We start from the raw sequence: 20,861 nt of genomic DNA on the forward strand, positions 1-20,861 counted from the left end.
TCCTCATCTCCTCTTCTCCCCTTCTTTCCCCATAAGCCAAGTATTCTCCATGTGAAAGCAACCTGCAAGAAAACTCAGAATGAAGGGCCAGTCCAGTGATATACTTACTTTAAATTCAGAAACCAGGAAAAAGCCTCAATGGCTGAGAAACATAATTCCTTAAAAAGCTACTGGATAGCCCTATTCCCACAGAAAGGCCACTTGGTGCCTTGGTGCTCCCTACCAACAAAGAGCAGGCTCTGATCTTACATATCTGATGGCATATATGGTTTTTGGTCTCACAACAATCACTAACTTTTAGACAAACCTCCTCACTTAATTCTCATGATTCCCAGTAACATTGCATTTGAGGAAGTGAACCTCCATTTATCCAGAGAAAAGCTGCACTTTACCCGTGCTGTAAAAACCTAACTCCCTGCAGTTCTAACATATCTGCATCATCTTCTTACCAAACAGTCTGCATGCAGAATTACACCTCACGTGCTATTCACATAGACACATTTTAGTACTTGAATTCCATTTGGATACCAGAAGCATGGTCACAAGGAGGACAAGTCTGGACAGGACATTGCCCCCTGCACAACTAGTCATCACCAAGGCTGATATTAGGGTGAGCTGCATTAGCAGTTTACTTTGCAAATTTTCAAGCTAAAAGGTGAAACCTAATCGTTCATACTAGGCAACAAACCTTGGAAGTAACCCAGTTACAAGTGACAAAATATTGGAAAAGTACAGCCCTTTTCAGAATGCAACACAATGCCTGCAAATATAAAAGGAACAAACACTTTCAACAAGGAAAATAGCAGTGTGCTACGTAATCTGAGTGGGTCAATATCCATTATTACGCAGGGGATAAGCCTGTAATTTTAAGGGGTCACTTTCTAAGGCAGTTGTGTTTCAGAAGTCAAAAGACTTTCTGCATGACAGGTCCTCTTGAATATCCAAGTGAACCTTTTCAAAAGCTTAGTGTGAAAGCACATATGCCCTCCTTGAAGAAAGCACCTGATTTAAACAACAAAAAGAAAGAAAAATCTTGCCTTTCCACTGTCTGCCTCTTCTTGTCCTGGGTGGCCTAAACTCAGGTACCATTCTACTGTGCAAGGTGCTCACATAACTTGCATTAAGAAAGACAAAAATACTTGCCATGGATTTTCTGAGCTTCTGGGTCATCCACGCTGATAGCAATTATCTTCCAATCTGTCTCTCCTTCATCAACAAGAGCTAAAACACCCAAGACCTTCACCTGAACAATCTCACCAGAAGAACGAATCTGAAACAGAACATAACCTCACAAAAATCTGGAAAACAATACACAGAAATTCTCTTTTACTTTACAGACAAAATAGTTTTACTACATTTTTGACCAGCAGCTAACAGAATTGCAAGATAGATCTGTAAACCCGGTAAACATCTATTTAACATTACTAGCCTTTCTCCTACCATTGCTATTCTTCAATCTTCAATTCTCCAGTCAGCATTTAAGTAGACAACAAGCTAGAAATTTTTTCCTTCTCTTCTACCCTACTTCCCCCATACCTTCTTGATCTTCACCACAAACTGCAAGTCAAAGTATCTCATACTCATTTTAACTCCTTCCTGCCTCTTGACTCTCTACTTTCTCAACTCTTGGTCTTAATCTATCTCTCGCTGTTCCTTCCTCTAGACTCCGATATACATATATAAACACACATCCCTTCCCCAGAAATATCAGCACAATTCTTTTTTGCATTTTCTTGGGAACCTTCTCCCTACCAGCTAATATTCCCTTTACAATTTTTTCTGGATCCCTTGAAATTCAGCTTTAGGTTCTCCTCCTCAAATAAAGCCACCTTCATTGAGGTCACCAATTAAATTTCCCCTTACCTAAAATAGCCCAAGAGATCCCTCTTCCAAACTCATCCATTTCATAACCCCATCTTTGATACCACGGAGGACTGCTCCATTCTTTGCTGCCTCCAGATATGTAGAATTTTCTTTCAGTGGGCTAAACCTTTCCCCTATACCTGCTAATGGTGTTTGCTGCACCTCTTTTTCATCCACCCACTCTGTATCTCATAACTCCACAACACTGCAACAGGTTCCTGTATTCTCCTCTAGAGAAGAGGGATATACTTCCTTTTGCACCCATGAGAAAACTCAAATCTACCTCCTTTCTGGGTCTGACCTTGTAATTTTATGTACATGACGCTGCCATACTTCCTCATCTTTCAGAAACCTATTCCTAGCTCCAGTACTGCTAACAGGGGAAAAAGAAAGCAAGCTTTTCCTTCCCCAAAAATCTTAACCCCTTCCTCCTTCACCCAAAACTCTCTGTCCAGCCACAGAACTTCAGGGTGGTGTTCTCTTATTTTCCCTTTTATCTAGTACACAGACTTTACCAAATCCTGCTTTTTTTCCTCCTTTTTAAAAATCCACCATTTCCTTACTTATTCCCTCCTCAGATCCTCTATTCATACTTTTGTCATCGCCTGAGGCTATTACCATCTTTTCTTGTTTTCCATCTGCCCTTCTCTTCCAAAAGTTGTTACCAAATTATTAAATTCACCTTGATAAATTAAATTAACCCTGATAAAGACAAACCTTTGAACCTATTTCACAAACATCAATAGGATCATTATCCCCACAACATCCTGTAATGTCATCTGTATGGTCTGGATCTTCCCAGGTCTGTCAAAGGAAAAAGAATTATCAGTTACCAGCTGATCTGCAATTACAATTCGTCTAACCACTAAATTACTAAGATTAATGAAAACACCAATAAAAACATCAGCTTTCTGAGAACAGGTTTGCTCAATGGAAAAAGAAAAAACAAACAAACAGCCAATGGACTGACATTGAGTAACTCATCCTCATACTCAGGACAAGCAATATGAGGATTACTGGGGACATAGTAACAAAAATATTAACTGCATCCATGACTCAACAGATATACTTTATCAAATTGCAGTGATTAAGGCAGCAGAGGACCCTGAACATGTATTCTTCTGGTTACTAGTGGTCATGGGATTAAGCTAGGACATCCTACAATTACATTCTTCTTATACTCTTTAAATACCATGGCACTAACGTAAGTTGCCTTCAAAAACATCTAGGCTTTGAGCTAACCAAGCTCCTAGGTATGGATTTGTCAGCACCCAATTAGCTTTTTAAAGTTTTTAGATTTAGATATAACATATTTCTGAGTATTTTGAGATGTGTACATTCCCAAGAACAGCCAACAGCTTAAGACCAAAGCAGCTTCTCCAGGAGGCACGTTCAAATCCCTGCTCTGAGCTCTGTACAAGGAATGAATCATAGCCAAGTTATACTAACTTAATTACTAGACCAGTACTTGTTTTGTCTCTTACTGGCTAGTAATGAGTAACTCATTCTAAAGTTGAGAGGTTCTCCTGGTAAGAATTTTGAGTCCAATGAAGTTTTGTTGAAAAGGTTAGAAAACTTTTTTTCCCAAAGGAGATATACTGTTAGCTCCTGCTGTCCATAGTCAAACCTCCACCTCGAACTTGTTCTTGAGAACTTGGCTGATACTAAAAGGCAAAACGGTGAAAAGCAAATGCTCAGGTGTTTAGGTAGCAGAATGATTACCAAAACATTGCTGAAGTGGAGTCAAGAGAGAATTTCAACTTAAAACTTATTTCTGTAATACTCTTCCAAAGTGCTTTTTATTTAAGGCTGCACTATACCAGTACTATTCTCCTGCCCACCTGCACCCCTTCACTTGTAGGTTAGAAGGAAAGCTTGCTAGGAATGGTATTGTTCTCTGGACAGTACAGCAACTCCTGCAATAATGATAGTCCTACTGTCATTTTTTTCTTCTCTGTTCCACAGCATAAAATAGCAGCCACAGATACGTATCTTTAAGCCATATACTAGGGTCGAACTTCTGTCAACTCCTGATCCTGATGAAAAGTCCTCTTGTGATAATGGAGACACTGAATTGGACTTTGTTTGTTACAGCTGCTAGTAGGAATCTGGAGTATCATCTAGACTTCAACAACTGGAGGTGTAATGATCCAACTGGTATTTTAAAGTTATTACAGAAAATAAAAATGACAGTTATCTCCAGCCCTCTTCGACTCACAAGGTAACAAGGGGAGCTGAACATTTCTCCTGGGGAAAGTGTCATCAGTCCAGAATAACATACTTTGTGCAGGAAAATATTCAAATGTTTAATTTTGGCTTTGTACTAAGGCACACATGAATTCTGAAACACTAAATAGAACTGCTGGTTCCCAACTATACCTACTTGGAAACTTTGTCTACTGAGACTGCTGACTGGATAAGAACTTCATTGCTATACTCCAGCACCTGCCTGGTATCTCCTCTTCAGGGATCAAATACATAATCAGATTTTCAGGAGTAAACTTTCATTGCTTATGCAGTTAAGTGTAAAGAAAATAAATTACTCTTTTCTAGCTCCATCATGTTCTTCAGTACTAATTTAAGTCCAATGTGTTATTCACAGAAACAAAAAAAGTTTAAAATTTTTCATTACACCCAAAATTTCAGCCACTAGTTGGGCTTTTTCAAGGCTCAAAGTTTTGAATGTGTCACGATCAGTAAAGTCTCACAGTTCAGAGAAAAGTTAACTAAGGCAGTTGAGGTTTAATCTGAAAAAGAACAGCCCTTGTGTTCCTCTTTGTTAAAGATATTAAGAAATTCCAATTAAAATTTATGCTGCAATACATGAAAATCCTAAATTAGTTCTTAAAAAAATGCCTTGTTTAAGCAGAAAAGGGCTACTTGACAAAGTATTCTTGAATGGCAGACCATGACAGTTTAATTCTGTCACTACAGTACAGAGATGCAGACTAAAGATTCAAGATTTCTTGATCATTTAACTCCTTCCTGAAACACAGCACATATTTACACCCACACCCAAATTCTGATCAAAATTTATGGACACAATAAAGCTTAACATAAAAAAATCCTAAATTACAAACGTATCAAAGAGAAACATCCGTCTTGCAACTGATTTGCATTCAGGCAGTACCCAAGATTTACAAGGCAATTTACACAGAAGACAGAAAACTTTCACCATTATAACAAAAACGTTACCTGTGGGAGGGCACCATAATTCCATATATAACCCTTGTGAGGAAAGATATTTGCCACATAGCGAAGCTTGCCTTTCTTTATATCTTGTTTAATGGGATTCAACGGCTCCTCAGTGGCAATCTAAGGAGATCGTGAAAAAGGGCGGGGGGGGGAGGGGGGTGGCAGGGAGGGGGAGAGAGGGGGAAAGAAAGAGAATGGTAAAACGGAAAGCAATTCATTCTGTACCCAACCAGTTAGAAAGATCCATCTGGGACCATGTGCTTGTGGTTTGAGAAGTATTAAAAGTACGATGGCCTCACTCTAAATCTCAAGGGTCACGTTCAAAAAGCAGCTTATTAAGGTTTTAAATAACGTTGTGAAATATGCAAGTAAAAAACGAACCTAGAAGAGAAAGTCATAAATTTATAAGGAGACTGTCATGGTCAAACATAAATACTGAAAGGAACTTAAGTTAGAAGCTCTTGCACTTTATAGTACAAGTTCAACAGATATGCAAATGGTGGCACAAGTTCTTCTGACAACAGAGGCTTCGACAGCAAGAGGGGAAATGTTTCATCATCTTCTCCCCCTCTGTTCACTGCTCTCCTATTGCATACATCCCTTCTCTCCATCACCTCTCAGCATACAAATGCTTTTTAGTCAGCAAAAGTTCTGCACAGTCACCAAATGCCAACTAAACGCAGATGTGGAACAAGTTAAGCTAGCATTAGGAGGAGGTATTCTTATTCCCAAAGAAGCACTCACAGGAGGACTGAACTAATTAAAGCTGAACAGTTTATTATTGTCATCATCCTCCCCAAAACCTCAAATACAAACCCACTGCCATATAGGAGTTACCTACCACACATCAGCTAATTCACTGTAACCATCCTTTTGACACTCCACACCACAATCCAATCGATGTTAGCTTGGCTGTTCTTACAAACACTCATCTGAATGGCATCACATTTTTTACAGGCTCAAGTGGTTACACTGGCTCAGGCGGCACATAGCTTGCGTGCATAAGCACACAGCCCTTAGTCCATACTCATTTTACAACATCCTTGTACTTTACCTAAAGCACCACAGCCAAAGCCATCCCAAAGGAATTCCACCTTTTTGAACCACACCAAACTGTCAATAGCATGCACTCATTCCACAAGTAAACCCTCCCCCAGAGCGGAGATCAAGGTTCACACATTTCTGGTTTCACACTTGATTCTACCTGCTTCTGGTCATAACTTAACAGTGAAGACCCCAAATATGCCACCTGGGACTTTGACAGAAGTGGAGCTCAGCAATGCTTTTTCTTGATGTAAACTGGGACAAAGAAGAGTAACTGACAACAGCAGACAAAAGTCTCATGAAAAGCACCTTCAGTAAAATCAAGGGAAGAACAACAGAAATACAACAAACTGAAGAGCAGATCTGGCACTGGGGACGTAACTGTGGGAAACATTCATCCTAAGGCAAGGTTTAACTTCCTACAGTCTCCACTCCACATGAGGGAATCTCATCCCGGACATGCAGACAAGACCTGGTATTAGCACCTCACCACAGTCTGGACTGAAGGACTGCCAGGACGCAATGGCAAGATAACTGCTTTAATGATTAATGCAGGAAATTTCAAGTATATTAAAAGTTACAGATTAGAGAACTACATCTGGTCTCTATCAAGCCAGAAAAGTCTAAACCCACTGATTTCTGAACCTAACAGGACAGCAAACTTTTCCACCCTTGAGATAATGGGCCGAGAGAAGGGGAAGGAGAGCAACCTGAGCTTTACACAAAGAGTTCAAATAGCATTGTCAAAGGGAAACTCTGCAAAAGAGAACTCAGCTTCCACAATAAATCACCATCTTAAAATACAACGTAAACATCCAAGGTAACTCTGCTTGCAGAATAACAACTGTGGTAGTAAACACAGTTCAAATGATTCCAGCATCAGAGAAAGGAGAAAACAAAATTCTGAAATAACAGGCTGGGGAGGTTCTTTGGTGTTATTTTTAATAATCAAAATAGTGAACAGCTCAACCACAAACTTCCTTAAAAGCATCCGGGAAGCATCCCTAAAATTAATACACGTGTTCAGGAAGATAGGACACATCCTGATGAGATCTGTTGTTTCACACACACCACAGATGAAGCATTACTCAGCTTCTATACTGTAACTACAGATGAACAACCCTGGCTCTACTTTTAAAGCATCTCCCTGCACGAGTAGATAATTTCAATCAGTGAGGTCCCCAAGTATTTTTTTTGTCACAAGGAAATGCTTTTTCATTTGCAACTCCATTTGTCAGGATTTGGCCTAGCACACTACACAGCGGAAATGAGAGGAATTAAATCCTCTAAGTGGAATGCTCTATGAGCAAGCAAGAGTAAGACTAAATGTTGGACAACGTCCTGCAAGCCAGTACTCTAGGACTCTGTTGCAGGTATGCTGCACTCTGCAGTCAGAGGGCTGTCAAGAAGCAGTGCTCACCTGTGGAAGGGAAACAAAATTAGAACCTCAACACTTTTTATGATCGCAAGGAAAGTGTCTGTATGCACAACTTCAAATTAATTTATTAACAGAGAAAATTTTATGTGTAAAGAGTAATCCACACTCTGATTAAACTCTGACTATTGGAAGCCACTGCATTGTCATAACTTTCATAAATACCTATATAATCAAGGTATTTTTCTTAATTACCTCCATTTTTGCATTTGTCCAACGAGGGACTTCTACGACCATATTAAACAGGACCTAAAACAAAAAATAGTGACAGAACTCAAAATAAAATCCACTTGGCAATTAGTATTTTACAATAAGACAAATTCTCTCTTCTGTATTCAGCAGCAACATACATCACATCTCCCTGTTCCAGCTGCTTTCACATAACTACAATTCGTTTAGTTCCACACAATGATATTCAGCCTCCTTGGTTCATCCTTTCCCCACTCCACCCCTTTGAGAATATGAACAACTACAAGCAGTGGAAATCCACATGATGTTTTTTATTCCCTTATCAATATTACTCTTCACAAAATGTTCAGAAAGTCCACGGAATGGTTTACCACAAGGCAGTGGTTCAGTCTACTAGTTAAAGAGGACTGGACATTTCTGGAGGGAAGAGTTAGCTTCCCTCAAGCACTGGAAAGGACAATGTTTTGGTTTTTTCCCTTGAGGATTTATTTCTTCAGGCCCTCCTCTTTTGCCTCATTCATTTTTTTAAAAACCCATGCAAATGCAACAACCACTGACATTTCTGATTCTCAGTCAAATCTGGCTGAAGTGAGGCAAAATGAATCCAAAAGTGATGGCAGAGGAAGGACATGGACACAGACACCTCATGTTTGCATTAGCCCTCTTCCTAACAGAAACAAAGTGAAAGTTGTTTTAAGAGGGGAGGTGTGGGGGGAATAAACCTAAAACATGTAAATTTTCATGCTTTTAGAAGAAAAATAAGTCATCTATGCCCTTCTTACTGAGGAGGTTAAAGTGACCTTTTCCAAAGAGAAAAAACTCTGTGCAACTGCCGTAAGGTTTCTTCTTCTGAAGCTGTCAGAGTTAAGCACTACCAAGGAGTAGAGTATTAATCGAAATGGGTAACTAGACCAAACCACCCAGCAATGTCTACAACCTATTTTCGCCTAGATTACTAAAATAACCCCAAAATATCACATTGCCTGGGACATCTCTTCATAGCCAAAGAAAACTTGCATTGGTATTAAAAATTGCAACAGTTCAGACAAAATATGTTTTCGCAGAAATTTGTAGGGGAAAAAAAAAAAGTTAAATCAACTGAAGACTTGCACTGACTCTTTAACTACACTGTAATTAAGGCTCCAGCAGACTCTTAAATATTTGTGCTTTTGCTCCTTGTATCCTGCAGCTGCAACAAACAAATACCATTACCAGGGTCAATGCCACAGTCTGATTAAAGTAATTCCAATGGTTCCATGATCTTCTCCTCCCAAACAAACCTGGAATGTGGAAAGCAAGAAAGCAAAGGAAAATCTCAACTGTCACTCAGCGTTTCTCCCATGAGATCACAAGCTATGCACAATCCTGACAGCAAATTCCCAGTAAATTTAAATTAAATTCGTCACCTATAAGTACTGTGCCCATACTATAATCAGTGGCACATCAGATGGAATCACTTTTCCCAATCAGGTCATAACCAAACAAAAAAAGAAAAGGAAAAAAAAAGAAAAAAAAAAAAAAAAGGAGAAAGGTGCTTCAGATCAATTTCATAAAGAACACCTTATGTACATAAGAACAGTTGAAATAGAGAAGTAATCAGAAAGAGAGCTCAAAGATGTCAACATCAAGGAAGCGGACAGAACAAAGCAACATACATGCAGCAGCAGGTAAGGGAAGGGTTGGAAGAGAGCCAAATAAAGTCTGCACATCCATCTGGGAAACACTTGGAAAAAAGAAACGCACAGCACGAAAGCCAGTGCTGACAAGAAACTCTTAGGGAACTGCCAAGCAGGTCAAAGAATTGTTCTGACTGGTAGCTACAGGCAGAAAACTTACAAAATTCTCCTAGAATTACACACGTCTTGCCCTCCACCACAATCCTGTATTTTTGTTGTTTAGAGGCCACTGTACATTTTCCTGACCATGTCTAATACAATGGCTTCAGCAGTCTGTAAATCTTGGTTTTGAGCTTTAATTGGTCAAGAGTTATTCCAGGTCTTCACCAAAACAACTCTCAGGGCTGGACAACAACTGGACTGAAATGAATACAATGCTGCTCTCAAAAACAAAAAAATCACTTGGATTTAACTCAAGTCTAAGACCAGGCCTTCATATCTGTGGTATCAGTCAAATGTGAATTGTCAAGAGTCTTAAATGTGACAGCCTGACAGATTAATTTGTATGCAAGAAAATCCCTGAAAGTACTCTCTCTAATGCTAAGCTGCCACAAGCATTTACAAGAGATTAATAACTTCATGCAGTGCTTACATTTAAAAATAAAAAGTTTTATTTATAGGGCAATCACATTTTCACAGTGATGAGACAGGATTCACTGGTGTGGAAAGGAGAGCACAAACTAGATAATTTGACAGACAGAAAGAGAAAAGAAGTATACTCCTCTGTTTTTTAGGGTTTTTTTCCTCCTCTTTCCTATCTTGTTTCCCTCCCTGGCTAAATATCATCCAGGAATTTTTCCATCACTCTTCTTTTCCCAGACCAAGCACCTATTCCTTCTGATGACTTGAATGTTCTCCCCCATCCTTTGCTGCAAAACCGTCCCTGCCTCAGCTGCAAACAGAAATGCAAGTGTCAGACACCAACTGTCTTCACAGATTACCATCTGCATATGCCATTCAGTGGTTAGTTTTCAAAGGTGAATGCATCTGGTAATTGATATTTTTGTCTTTATTTTACATCAGTAAAACAAAAAATTCCACCTCTCCAAACCCCCAAGTGAGCACTTCTACCCCCTAAAGCAATGGTGAGACTGTTTCAACAGCCCATTTGACACACCTTCTAGTGACAGAAAAAGAAAAAAGACCTCTCACAAAATTAAAACTATTGCTTTGAAAAGTCTACCACTTAACTGCCTTAGTATGACAGCAGTCAACTGGTCTGCCCATGATTGCTGCTTGCTGCAGTCCAGACTTAATCCAACTCTGCAAGCACCTAATGTAGACGGGACTCCATGACAGCAGACTGTACAACAGGCCAGATGGAGTAGTTCCTACAGGCTAGCCTCATGCCAACTCTGCCAGCTGACGGTTTCTTCAGGACAGTCTCCTGGAGCATGCAAGAAAAGAGGAGGAAACAGTTTCCTAGATTCAGAAAAAGGGACAGAACCCATCTCCTAGGGGAAGTGACCTGACAGAGCCCAGAGGGACTTTCAACCCAGGCTATTACGTAGCTTGTTGGACTTTGGGTTAATGTGCACACAAGACAGACATTTGTACTTATGCTCTATTATACCTTGAAGAGGTGATGGGAAAAAACCCCAACATCCATTTGCTCAACACAGAGAAGTCAAAAGTGCATTTCCTAATTCCTAAAACTGAATATGGAAATCAGCAGAAAATGACATCAGAAGGAATAACCAGTATGTCTAAATGATATCCTTTATTTCCTAAGAACTACACGCTAAGTACATTACTTGGGAACTCACACAGGATGTAAGTAAGTGTTTGCTTTATCAGGGTGTTTTCTTTAACACTGCTTGGCAACTTACTGCCTTCCATTTCAGTTTAACATCATTTTTAATGCATCATGATATCGTTTTTGCTGAGACAAGGAAAAACGTCTCTCTTTCACACAGAGAACAGGAACAGTTTTTGTTTTTTGAAATAAGAAAACCACAGAAAGATAAAAAGATATACAAATCTACTTCAATGTATTCATACAGCAAGTGTTGAGAAAAGCAAGGAAAATACAGACTGTTGTACCCGGGTAAACTGTGAGTCAGCATTCTCTCCACTAAGACTGATGGCCAAAAATAACTGCTAGCTCTGGCTGTACAGATTCTTATAGAAGATAATTCATTTTGATCAGGGTTTGTTATTACAAACCTGAATATCACAGGAAGAAAAAAAAAATTAAGCACATTTCTGACGCTATTTTTACAACCTGCCCTTCTGGACTCCCACCCACCCTTCTCAGAAACAATTCTTCCTTACCTAACTTTCCCTTTCTTGTTCAACTACTTCCTTTCCCAGTCTTCCCAAGTTCCTTAGCTGGTGCATTGAGGGGAGGGTTTTGAATAGGTACGATTTTGCCCAAGGGTTGCAACACTTAATGCTCAACTCTGAAGGTTCAGATAATTTGAAGCAGAAGTGGAGCAACCCATGCAGAGCGAAGAAAGTGACAAAACAAGAGCGATAAAGAGAGGAACAGAAACTCAGTATAATTTCATAAAATTACAAACATCACCACTTTTTAAGGCCTGATTGCCATTCACCATCACCACTGCATGACAGGGAGAAGAGAAATGCTAAAGCTTACAATTACTTTAGTCGTTTTTATTGTAGAGTACTTTAAAAAAATCTGAAAGAATTAGAGGCAGCATTTGGGGGCTGCTCACCCTTCCTCACTGAGAAGCTCTGAGCTCACAGGACAGAGAGAAGAAAAAGCATCTATCATTTCCATTTCTCTTCTGTCTGCTCATTTGCAATCTTACAGGGATTCTCATCAGCCATCAACTGAACATGGCAGCATGCACCTGAGGACTAACAAGAACGAAAAAGATGAGCTGCAGTTCAGCAGCAGTGTGAACAAAGGATGATGTTTGAAAGGAAAAAAGAAAAAAGAAAGAAAAAAAAAGGAAAAAAGGAGAAGGAAGATAAGGACTGTCATGAAATACACCCAGAAATAAATGGAGAGGGGCTTGCTTATAAAATGAGTACCCATGTTATAAGCATTCCCAAATGTAACACTTGCTACAAGGTATTTGCCAATGAAAACAACAAACCAGATGCCAGCAACATCTGGAGACCAAATATACTGTATCTAAATGAGAAGTCAATGGAACTTTTCCAATATAAACTAACACGCCACATTGCAAAAAAGGAATGCAGTGCCCAGCATAAATGTGAAGTGCCTGCAGCCTCTTCATAGCGTACTTCCCTCATGTTATAGTGAAAAGGGAATCACGAACACTGTTCTAAGTTTTTACCCACAGGTATCCCAAAAGTGGTGTCAGGCATATTCTCTGATAAACTAGTTACTGGACAAATTCACCTGCAAAACTACTCAGTGTACAACCATGACATGAATGAAAATGAAACACTGACTTTCTCAAGTTTAAGGAACCATTTATTTGAAGTTACACTTGATCAAATCATTGATGGAACTTTCTCAGTAAATCAACTCTACTCCAGTAGATTTTAACTGGACCGCTGAGTGAAGATTACTTCTGTTCTCAGTATTTGTTAATCTACAAGAACACAAAGCAAGGCTTGCAGCTATTGGACACATCCATAGAAAAAGGCTGGGCCAGTTCAAGCATCAGGATGAAAGCTTCACTGATAATCTAACATTTGGAACACACAAATCTCTGAACACACATAATGGACACACTACAGCCCAGGTTACATATACCAAAAAAACGTCTAACATGACCAAAGAAGGTTACAGACGCTGTAGTTAAGACAGAATACAAAGTCAGTACAAAGTTTGCACCTGTACTGCAAGGAAAATGACGACAGCTTTTCCCTTCTTATGAAACATACCGACTTTATCATAAGACAACTCTGACACTAGTTTTGAACACTGTTCCAAGTATAAGGCCCTCTATCAGATCATCTATTCAGACTGCATGACCACTCTGATGACCCTATATATCCCACCTGACTAGTTAATTTAGCAGAAGTTTTTGCCTGACAAGCAATTCAACTGAAGTCCACAAGGGCATTCCAGCACTGTGCAACCCACAGGATGCAACAAAACAAAAGCTGTCTTGTTTCTTTCTTTGTATTTTTTTTGTTTTTCAAATTCTCTTGTGGGTGTCTGCAAGTTAGAGGACTATAATCTCCACATGCTTGGACAGATTCCTTACCAAGGCCAACATTTTAAATAAAACTTGTATTCAAGAACACCTGGGTCCTCTGAATGAGATGACATGTGAATACTTTACCAAAGACATACAATGACAAGTAGATTAGAAACCCTTTCACTACAGCAGGGAAGCAATGTCACACTTGTCCTGAAAAGAAAACGATGACCTCTTCAAACCTTCTTCCTGCTAGACATGGAAGACCATATTCAACAATCAGCCTCTGACAGTTTTGACTGTAACCACAGTGGGAACATCCACTCTTCCAGACAGAGATGTGAAACTTGTGATACCTTTCACAGAGATTTACTTGGGCAGGGGTGGATTCCACGTGCTTGCAATGCTTAAGACAAAGCACAGGTTCAGATTGCAAGCTGGTAATAATTTTGAGACTGAAGCTGAATATGATTTCTTTCAGCATAGTTTCTCCCTCAAAATAACTTCTCTCTAGTCTTCAAAGAGCCAAAAAACATCTGTGAAAGCAAAAAGATCAGTTGTCAACAGTGGCTGCAAAGCCAAATTTAATTGAGATTTGGGAAGGTCTAAAACGTTGCAAGAAATGGCTGCACTACTGAGAACAGTTCATACAGAAACACCACAGCATTTCCCTTAGAACTGCAAACTCAGACTGCAAAACAGCTAACAGACTTGTACGATGTGCGTTCCCCTATCCCATGAATGTTGAAAGCTGAAACTCCTCTATTTTGAGACCTTCTTTTCTGGCATCATGAATGCCAAAAACAATTTAAAGTAGATTAGACACACTGAAGAGACTCATGTAGAATTATCTTCATTTTCCATAGCTAAACTGCCATCTGATGAACACCAGTTCAGCATAATTTAACACACGCTCGTAAGAGGGCTTGCCCTTGTCGAGAGTAAGAAATAACTGCCACCCTAAAAGCACAAGTTTTAAAGATGCCACTGTGTTTCCAGGGCAAGAGGAACTATCACCTTTGAATTCTGGCCAAAGTCAGTGCAAGGATCAACTGAACACCAGGTATCAATAGCAGCCTTTGTGTCCCTAGACAAGAGTAAGAACTACAGTGCTTCAAAGGTCTTCAGAAATCAGTACATGGCATTAAATTCCTCCTTTTCCCTTTATCCCCTGATTAAGCTATACTTTTCCTACATACAAGCACACACGGATGCATTTCTCACCAGGCCAAGGTGAGGGGAGCTGCTGAACAGCCCAGTGTAAGAAGAAACTGCTTTCCTGAACACAAAGACCCCTCTATTTTCTCTTTTCTCCCCAACCCCCGAAAATGATGACAAAAAAGGGTTTTCTAAATTATTTGCATTCTCACATTTCACCATCTAAGTAAAGACCACGCATGTTTGGAAAGCCTACAGCCTGCACGTTTGTTTGCTTATTTGCATCAGAAGCCCACAAAGACTAGAATGTACATTTACCTTTGCTCATTTTCCGTAGTTCTATTAAACCACAGTCCAGAGCTCTCTCATAGAAGGAGTTATATGAAGCAGCTCTGCAGGCTACAGTGACCCAGGAAGCAAGAGCTGCTCAGCCTCACTGGCATTTTTTCCCCCTGCTCCAAAGGCTGATCCAGAGATCAGAAAAAGGGTACTAGAAACGTGATTTTCAACATGCTATCATGCTTCCCAGTACACAGAAAAATGCAGTTTTGAACAGGTTTAGACACTGCATAAAACAGGCTTTGCATCTTCGCAACTGGCCGGTATTGTCACAGTACTCATAAGCAGGTAAGAAACAGAATACTTGACTTCCAGCAAGAGCCGTAATTAACAATTCATGTTGCAAGACAATGATTTTTGAGAAGGGCTGCTGGCACATACTCTTTCTCCTCAACAATTCATCTTTCAGGCATGATTCTATGCCTACCAAATAGTACTTCAGTGGGCATCAAGCAACAGGAAATCTCAAAAGCGTTACCTAGTCACTGTAGCTTGAATGAATCACAGGGCAAAGGGAGAGGAAATACATAGTGCAGGATTGCGTGGGGACTGCTGTACAGTAGAAGAACCAGTGTACCACACACTAGTTGCAAAACTATGAGAACCCAGACAGTTAGGACAGTTCTTTCATATCAGATGGGTAGTTACAGTTTTGCAATATGACTAGGCAAACAGATATGAGAAGATAAAGACTGGGACACCCACACACCCCCACATCATGGCCTTAAAGCACAGTTTGTTTCATTTTTTTCTTTCACTTTCTTCTACGAAGTTTTAGGTGCTCCTATGCCAGAGAAAGCACTGCAAAAAACGCTACATTTTGGAAAAGACATTTGAATAAACAAATCGTGTTTCACAAAAAAAGCCTGAGCAGACCTTCCATGGTTTTTTGGGCTTCTGTTAGGCTTAACCTCAGTGCTGGTTAATGCTGAACCATTAGGAGATGGGATTTTTCTCTCTTTGGGCTTCCCAGATGAGTACAGAAAATGTCATATACTCAGTTCTAAAAAGCAGATACTAAGTCTAACTTCTGCCCTAACATACTTAGGATCTCTGAAGTTTTGTATATATACCAAAGATTACCCACAGTCAGAGCATAATGAATATTTCATTAATGGAGGTTTTATTGCAAATGTTTCTGAATGCAATAGCAAAAAAGATAACGTATCTACGCAGCAATATTCATAACGAACCTTTCAAAGAGTGGCATAAAAGTGTTTGCCTTTGAGAACATCTTGATGAATAAAAGAATGCTGACATTTCTGGCCCATTCAAAGAGGAGAATATTAAATCCCTTTAAGCCTTCTCCTCCTAAAAGACTTGCATTTGAAGATACATCAACTATATTCAGTGAGAGCAAGTTCACTTTGCAGAATAGCAAAGTGATGTTGGAAAGGAAATAGAGGGAATAGTTTACCAAAAAAAAAAAAAAAAAAAAAAAAAAAGCTTAGCAGCTTAGCAGTACCTCAGTTCCGGTAGTCTTTGACCTCTTTGCAGGAATCTCTTTATCCTATAGGGAAAGAGTGAAGTAAAGAAGTGTCTAAAGAACATTAGAGAGCAATACTGTATTCACATAAATACAGACAACAGTAGTTTTCAATGCAATTGAAACATCCTTTCGTGAGCATAAAGGCCTAAACTATAACTTTTAGAAGTAAGTACTCAGTTCTGTTTCATTGTGAAATTATAACCTTCCAGATGTTAACAGAGGAAGATAAAAATGCACAAGCACATATCTATTTTCTCCCAGCCACTAAACAATTTAAGCAGCAATTTAGGCCTGTCCTCAACTGATTAAAAACCACAGAGTCATCCTTCTGTTCAGTTGAAAAAGATAAAAAACAAAATAAACAAACAAAATCAGTATGGAAAATAAGGCTGGAGTTATCCATCATAAAATAAAGTCCACAAAGCTTAGAACAGGGGAGGGAAAGAATACAACATACAACTCCTTACACCCTCCTCTTGCAAAGAAGGCAAATTAACAGAAACCTTCACAATGACTCCCTTTCTTGCTCCCGCCTCAGGTCCCTATATCCTGTGCAATGCTCCTTCCTTGCTCACAGACCAAAATGAAAGCTTCTCCACGTTGATCAGACATCACTGATGTACTATAATTTAATCTACAGAAAAATCACAGACTATAATCCACCCCTCCAAACCTTAAACTCTAGATGCAGGGACAGCAAGGCCCCCAGGGAATGTGCGATGAAAATGCCCATTGCTTTTCCAGCAATAGCATCCACTGAACAGAGCATCTAGTAATGACTCTCTGAATGAGACTTACCTCTTCCATTGACTAGCACGCTTAGGGTCTGCTGATCAAAAAGGTTTCATGTGTATTTTTAATCTCTCGGTTTAAATAATTGAAGAGATTGGTTCATTAGTTCAGAAGTCTCAGTCTGAACATGTTACAACTGCTGACCTTTCTCACCATTCATATGATCCATAGAGACCCAGCAAAAAATCAAGAAAACGGCTGAAACCCTCCCAACCTATTTGTGTAACAAGCATACCATAATAAGCAAACCTACGTCTAAACCAAAGACTGGCAGTTCCCACCAGTGACACATAAAACAGGCGTTTCATTATTGCTATAATGAAACTCCAGGGAGTGTGGCTAACAAGACGTGAAAGTGCTCAGCTGCACCTCACGCCTTGTAATTCTCCAAAGGTGCGATTACCACTTTTCTCTTGGGCATTATTGTTGGCTTCCAATTATAATGCTCCTTTTGGGAATTAAAGAAATACACCGTAAGTTACGTAAGCATGTGCTGTACATCTCCTACTGCAAGGAAATGTGCGCTTTTAATTGCAGATGTAGAAAAATGCCAATTTAAAAAGAGTAATAGCAGAAAATGAATTCAACTGCACATAAACACAAACCATAAACATAGAGGAGAATTAACACAAAATACAGTGAGGGTTCCCCTACCCTCAATCATTTGGAGACTTAAAGAGACACCTAGGCTTGTCTACGCAGTAATCATCATGTTTCACTGCAAGTTACTGAACCCAGCAAAGAAAATTTGGTGGAGTTATTGTGCCCGTATTACATAAGGATTCAGCCTGGGTTAAAGTGGTCCTTTCTGGTGCTACACATTTGTCTGTTAATTGCTAAAAAAAAAAAAAAACCTTTTAAAAACCGCATTTTTACCTAAAGAATACCAACAAAACTGTTATCATTTTGAAATTAGTTGTATTTCAAGGCATAACTACATACCTCTTTAGATCCAACAAACAGTGGAATGTCATGAAATGGGGAAATATATTTACCATCTGCATTCTCTGAAAAAAAAAAAAACCAAAACCAAAAAAGTAGCATTACAAATCTAAAGATATGCCATATGATGTTGGTATTGCTAACTATTATGCATTACAGAAATGTATGACGTGCTGTCCTGGTTTCCATTGTGCTTTGCACACGTGGGTTTGAGCAGCTACAGTCGTGGGAGTTGATCTCTGGGTGGTATTTTTAAATAGTTGTTTAACCCTAAACACACGCCACAATTATGCATCAGTTAAACTTTTTCTGAAGTTTAATTCCAAGGACTAAAAAATAACCTACACGCAGGACAAGGAATTTGATTGTTTGACAAGAATTCATCAGAATCAAAACTATTGCTTTCGTATTCAATACTACACTTCTCTTCTGACTACCTGGCAATACAAGCCATGTAAAGATGAGAAGATCCTTTCATTCTCTTTCCTCCTCCTCCCTGGCAATACACAACCATTAATGGAGAAAAAAATACCAAGGGAACCTCATTTCCATGAGTGATCAGTGAATTCATCTGGGTTTCTAGCAATGCTGCCCTTGTGACTTCACTGTATTTCTAATAAACTGAGTTTCATGACCACTGAGAAAATCCCCCAACATAGTAGGCCAAAGTCTGACCAAAAGAATAAGTGAGGGATGGGATAATTGCTCACGCCCTAGACATGAAACACCACACCTCGAAAACAGCAGAAATTGCCATTAACTTAATGGGGGCCCAATCTGCACCTCAGCCTTGCTCCCACTGTAGAAAGGAACAAAATTCACTGGAGTGGATGCTTAAGCTTTTCAAACTACTCAGAAATTGTTCAACATACTAAAGGCCCAAGTACCGCATCAAAACAGAAATATCAACAACAATATAAGGTGCTAAGACATATCCCAAGGAATTTCTCCTCTGCTAGCACCCCTATGCACAGTAAAGGGAAAAGCAGACAAGGGACTTCATTTAGCTTTGGACTGTACTTTGACCACCTCAGCAAAGAGGAGTAAACGGTAGTTGTTTTTGCAACTCCTGGAAGCCTCCCACATGATCCTCCCAAATAAAACAAAGTTTAGCGGTAGGCTGGTTATTCCCACCAACTAAAATGACTTTCTCTAGATGAGGTCCTGTGCTGGCAGCCCCCTGGGGACTGAGCACAAGGGAGCTCTGGTAGGGTACTGCCGACAGGGTACACAACGCCTCCGCTTCTCTCACACCAGCGGATGTCAGAATTAACTGCTTGTAAGTCAATGGACCAAAAACGTACAAAACCACTGCTAGAGAAGTGGCATTCAAACAGACAACATCGTTACTAAAATGCGTAATATTGAGACTGCACGCCACCAGCTCTCACTGGGTTTTGAGAAGCCTCCTGCAGTGCTGCCTATGCCCTCCCGGTGCCACTTGCTGCTACTGACCCCACAGGCTCCTCGGGGCTGGAGCCCCATGTTCTGGATGCCAGCCTCCCCTCACCATGACGTTTCTGGAGGGATGGCTCGCCTGGTCACAGGGGACAGGCCATGCTCCCACTGGCCTGTCATACTGCAGAGATGAGGCGAGGCAAGGCTCCCACGACCAAGGCTGTCCTTGGGTTCCCAGAGCGCCCCGTAGGCTTTGCGCCCAGGCTGCCACAACACTGCACCACGGCAGTGCTTCACCCCCAGCGCCCCCAACACCTCTTTACCCTCCGGAGGCCTTCGCGGGGCTGGGAAAGAGCACGGCTGTGCTGCGCACACCAGCCTCCAGGACTGAGCAGGCCCAGCATCCCCTCCAGAAGCGGATCTGCCAAGAAATCCCCTCACTCTCCACAAAAAACTGCCCCCCAGGAGTAGGGGGGGAGGCTCAGGGGCGACACCTCAGCCAGCCCGAGGGGCCTCGGCGGGAGCGGGGAGCCGCCGCTGCTGTCGCCGCCGCTGCTGTCGCCACCACCTCTCCCCACCGTGCACCCCGCGAGGCGGGGAAGAGGTTTATCGAGCCCGGGGGCTGCTACTTACTAAAGTAGAGGCGGTAATCGGGAGAGCCGGGCCGCCCCCGCTGCTCCGTGCCGTAGCAGGCCATGGCGCCGAGGCAGCGGCGCGGCGGCCGCCCCCACCCCCGCGCCGCCAGCAGCCGCACCAGCCCCTGCGGCGCGCGCATGATGGCGGCGGCCGCCTTCCCTCCCCTTCCTGCGGCGCCGGGCCTGCGCCGCTCAGCTCAGCTCAGCTCAGCTCCGCAGCGCGCCGCGCCGGCCCCCTACCCCGCCTGCCCCCGCCGGGAAACCTCGCACGGCGGCGAAGGGTGCTGCTGGCCACCGGGGGCTGCTCCCTGTCCCCTCCTGCCTCACCGGCGAGGAGGGAGAGCCGCCGCCTCCCGCCCGGCCGCGGGTGCCACCTGAGGGAGGGCTCGACCGTTAGCCCCCAGAGGCCCAAAATGGCGGCATCGGCCCGCACGGGCGCCGTGGAAAAGGCGGGTGTGTGGAGGAGGTTTTTCCTGAGGGGGTGGCTGCTTCCCCCTGCTGAGGCCAGGGTCAGCACCTCAGAAGAAGAAGGAGGCTGCAGAGTGCCCGCACAGGCCCAGCCTCACGGGAGGGCTCCGCCGAGTTGGCATGCACAGTTTTGTCACCCAAGCCAGTCTGTGT

The 20,861-nt window shown here is 41.4% G+C and overlaps 1 protein-coding gene across 2 annotated transcripts in view; it reads right to left on the reverse strand.

Annotated features, from left to right (window-relative positions):
- Positions 1-20,302, reverse strand: part of PPA2 (inorganic pyrophosphatase 2) — a 38,611-nt gene extending 18,309 nt beyond the window's left edge. The window contains exons 1-7 of one of the 2 annotated variants that reach the window (XM_050895544.1): positions 20,239-20,302; positions 18,208-18,272; positions 16,450-16,494; positions 7,733-7,786; positions 5,059-5,178; positions 2,581-2,667; positions 1,144-1,270 (exon numbers count right to left, since the gene is read on the reverse strand). In XM_050895544.1, coding sequence (XP_050751501.1) covers positions 1,144-1,270; positions 2,581-2,667; positions 5,059-5,178; positions 7,733-7,786; positions 16,450-16,494; positions 18,208-18,272; positions 20,239-20,302 — 562 coding nt within the window. Of the gene's footprint in view, positions 1-1,143; positions 1,271-2,580; positions 2,668-5,058; positions 5,179-7,732; positions 7,787-16,449; positions 16,495-18,207; positions 18,273-20,238 lie in introns of those variants that run through there. The other variant, XM_050895545.1, reaches the window with a different exon arrangement.
- Positions 20,303-20,861: the final 559 nt, after the last annotated feature.

The sequence above is a fragment of the Gymnogyps californianus genome, chromosome 4 (assembly GCF_018139145.2).
Source record: "Gymnogyps californianus isolate 813 chromosome 4, ASM1813914v2, whole genome shotgun sequence".
In the NCBI taxonomy this organism is placed as follows: domain Eukaryota; kingdom Metazoa; phylum Chordata; class Aves; order Accipitriformes; family Cathartidae; genus Gymnogyps; species Gymnogyps californianus.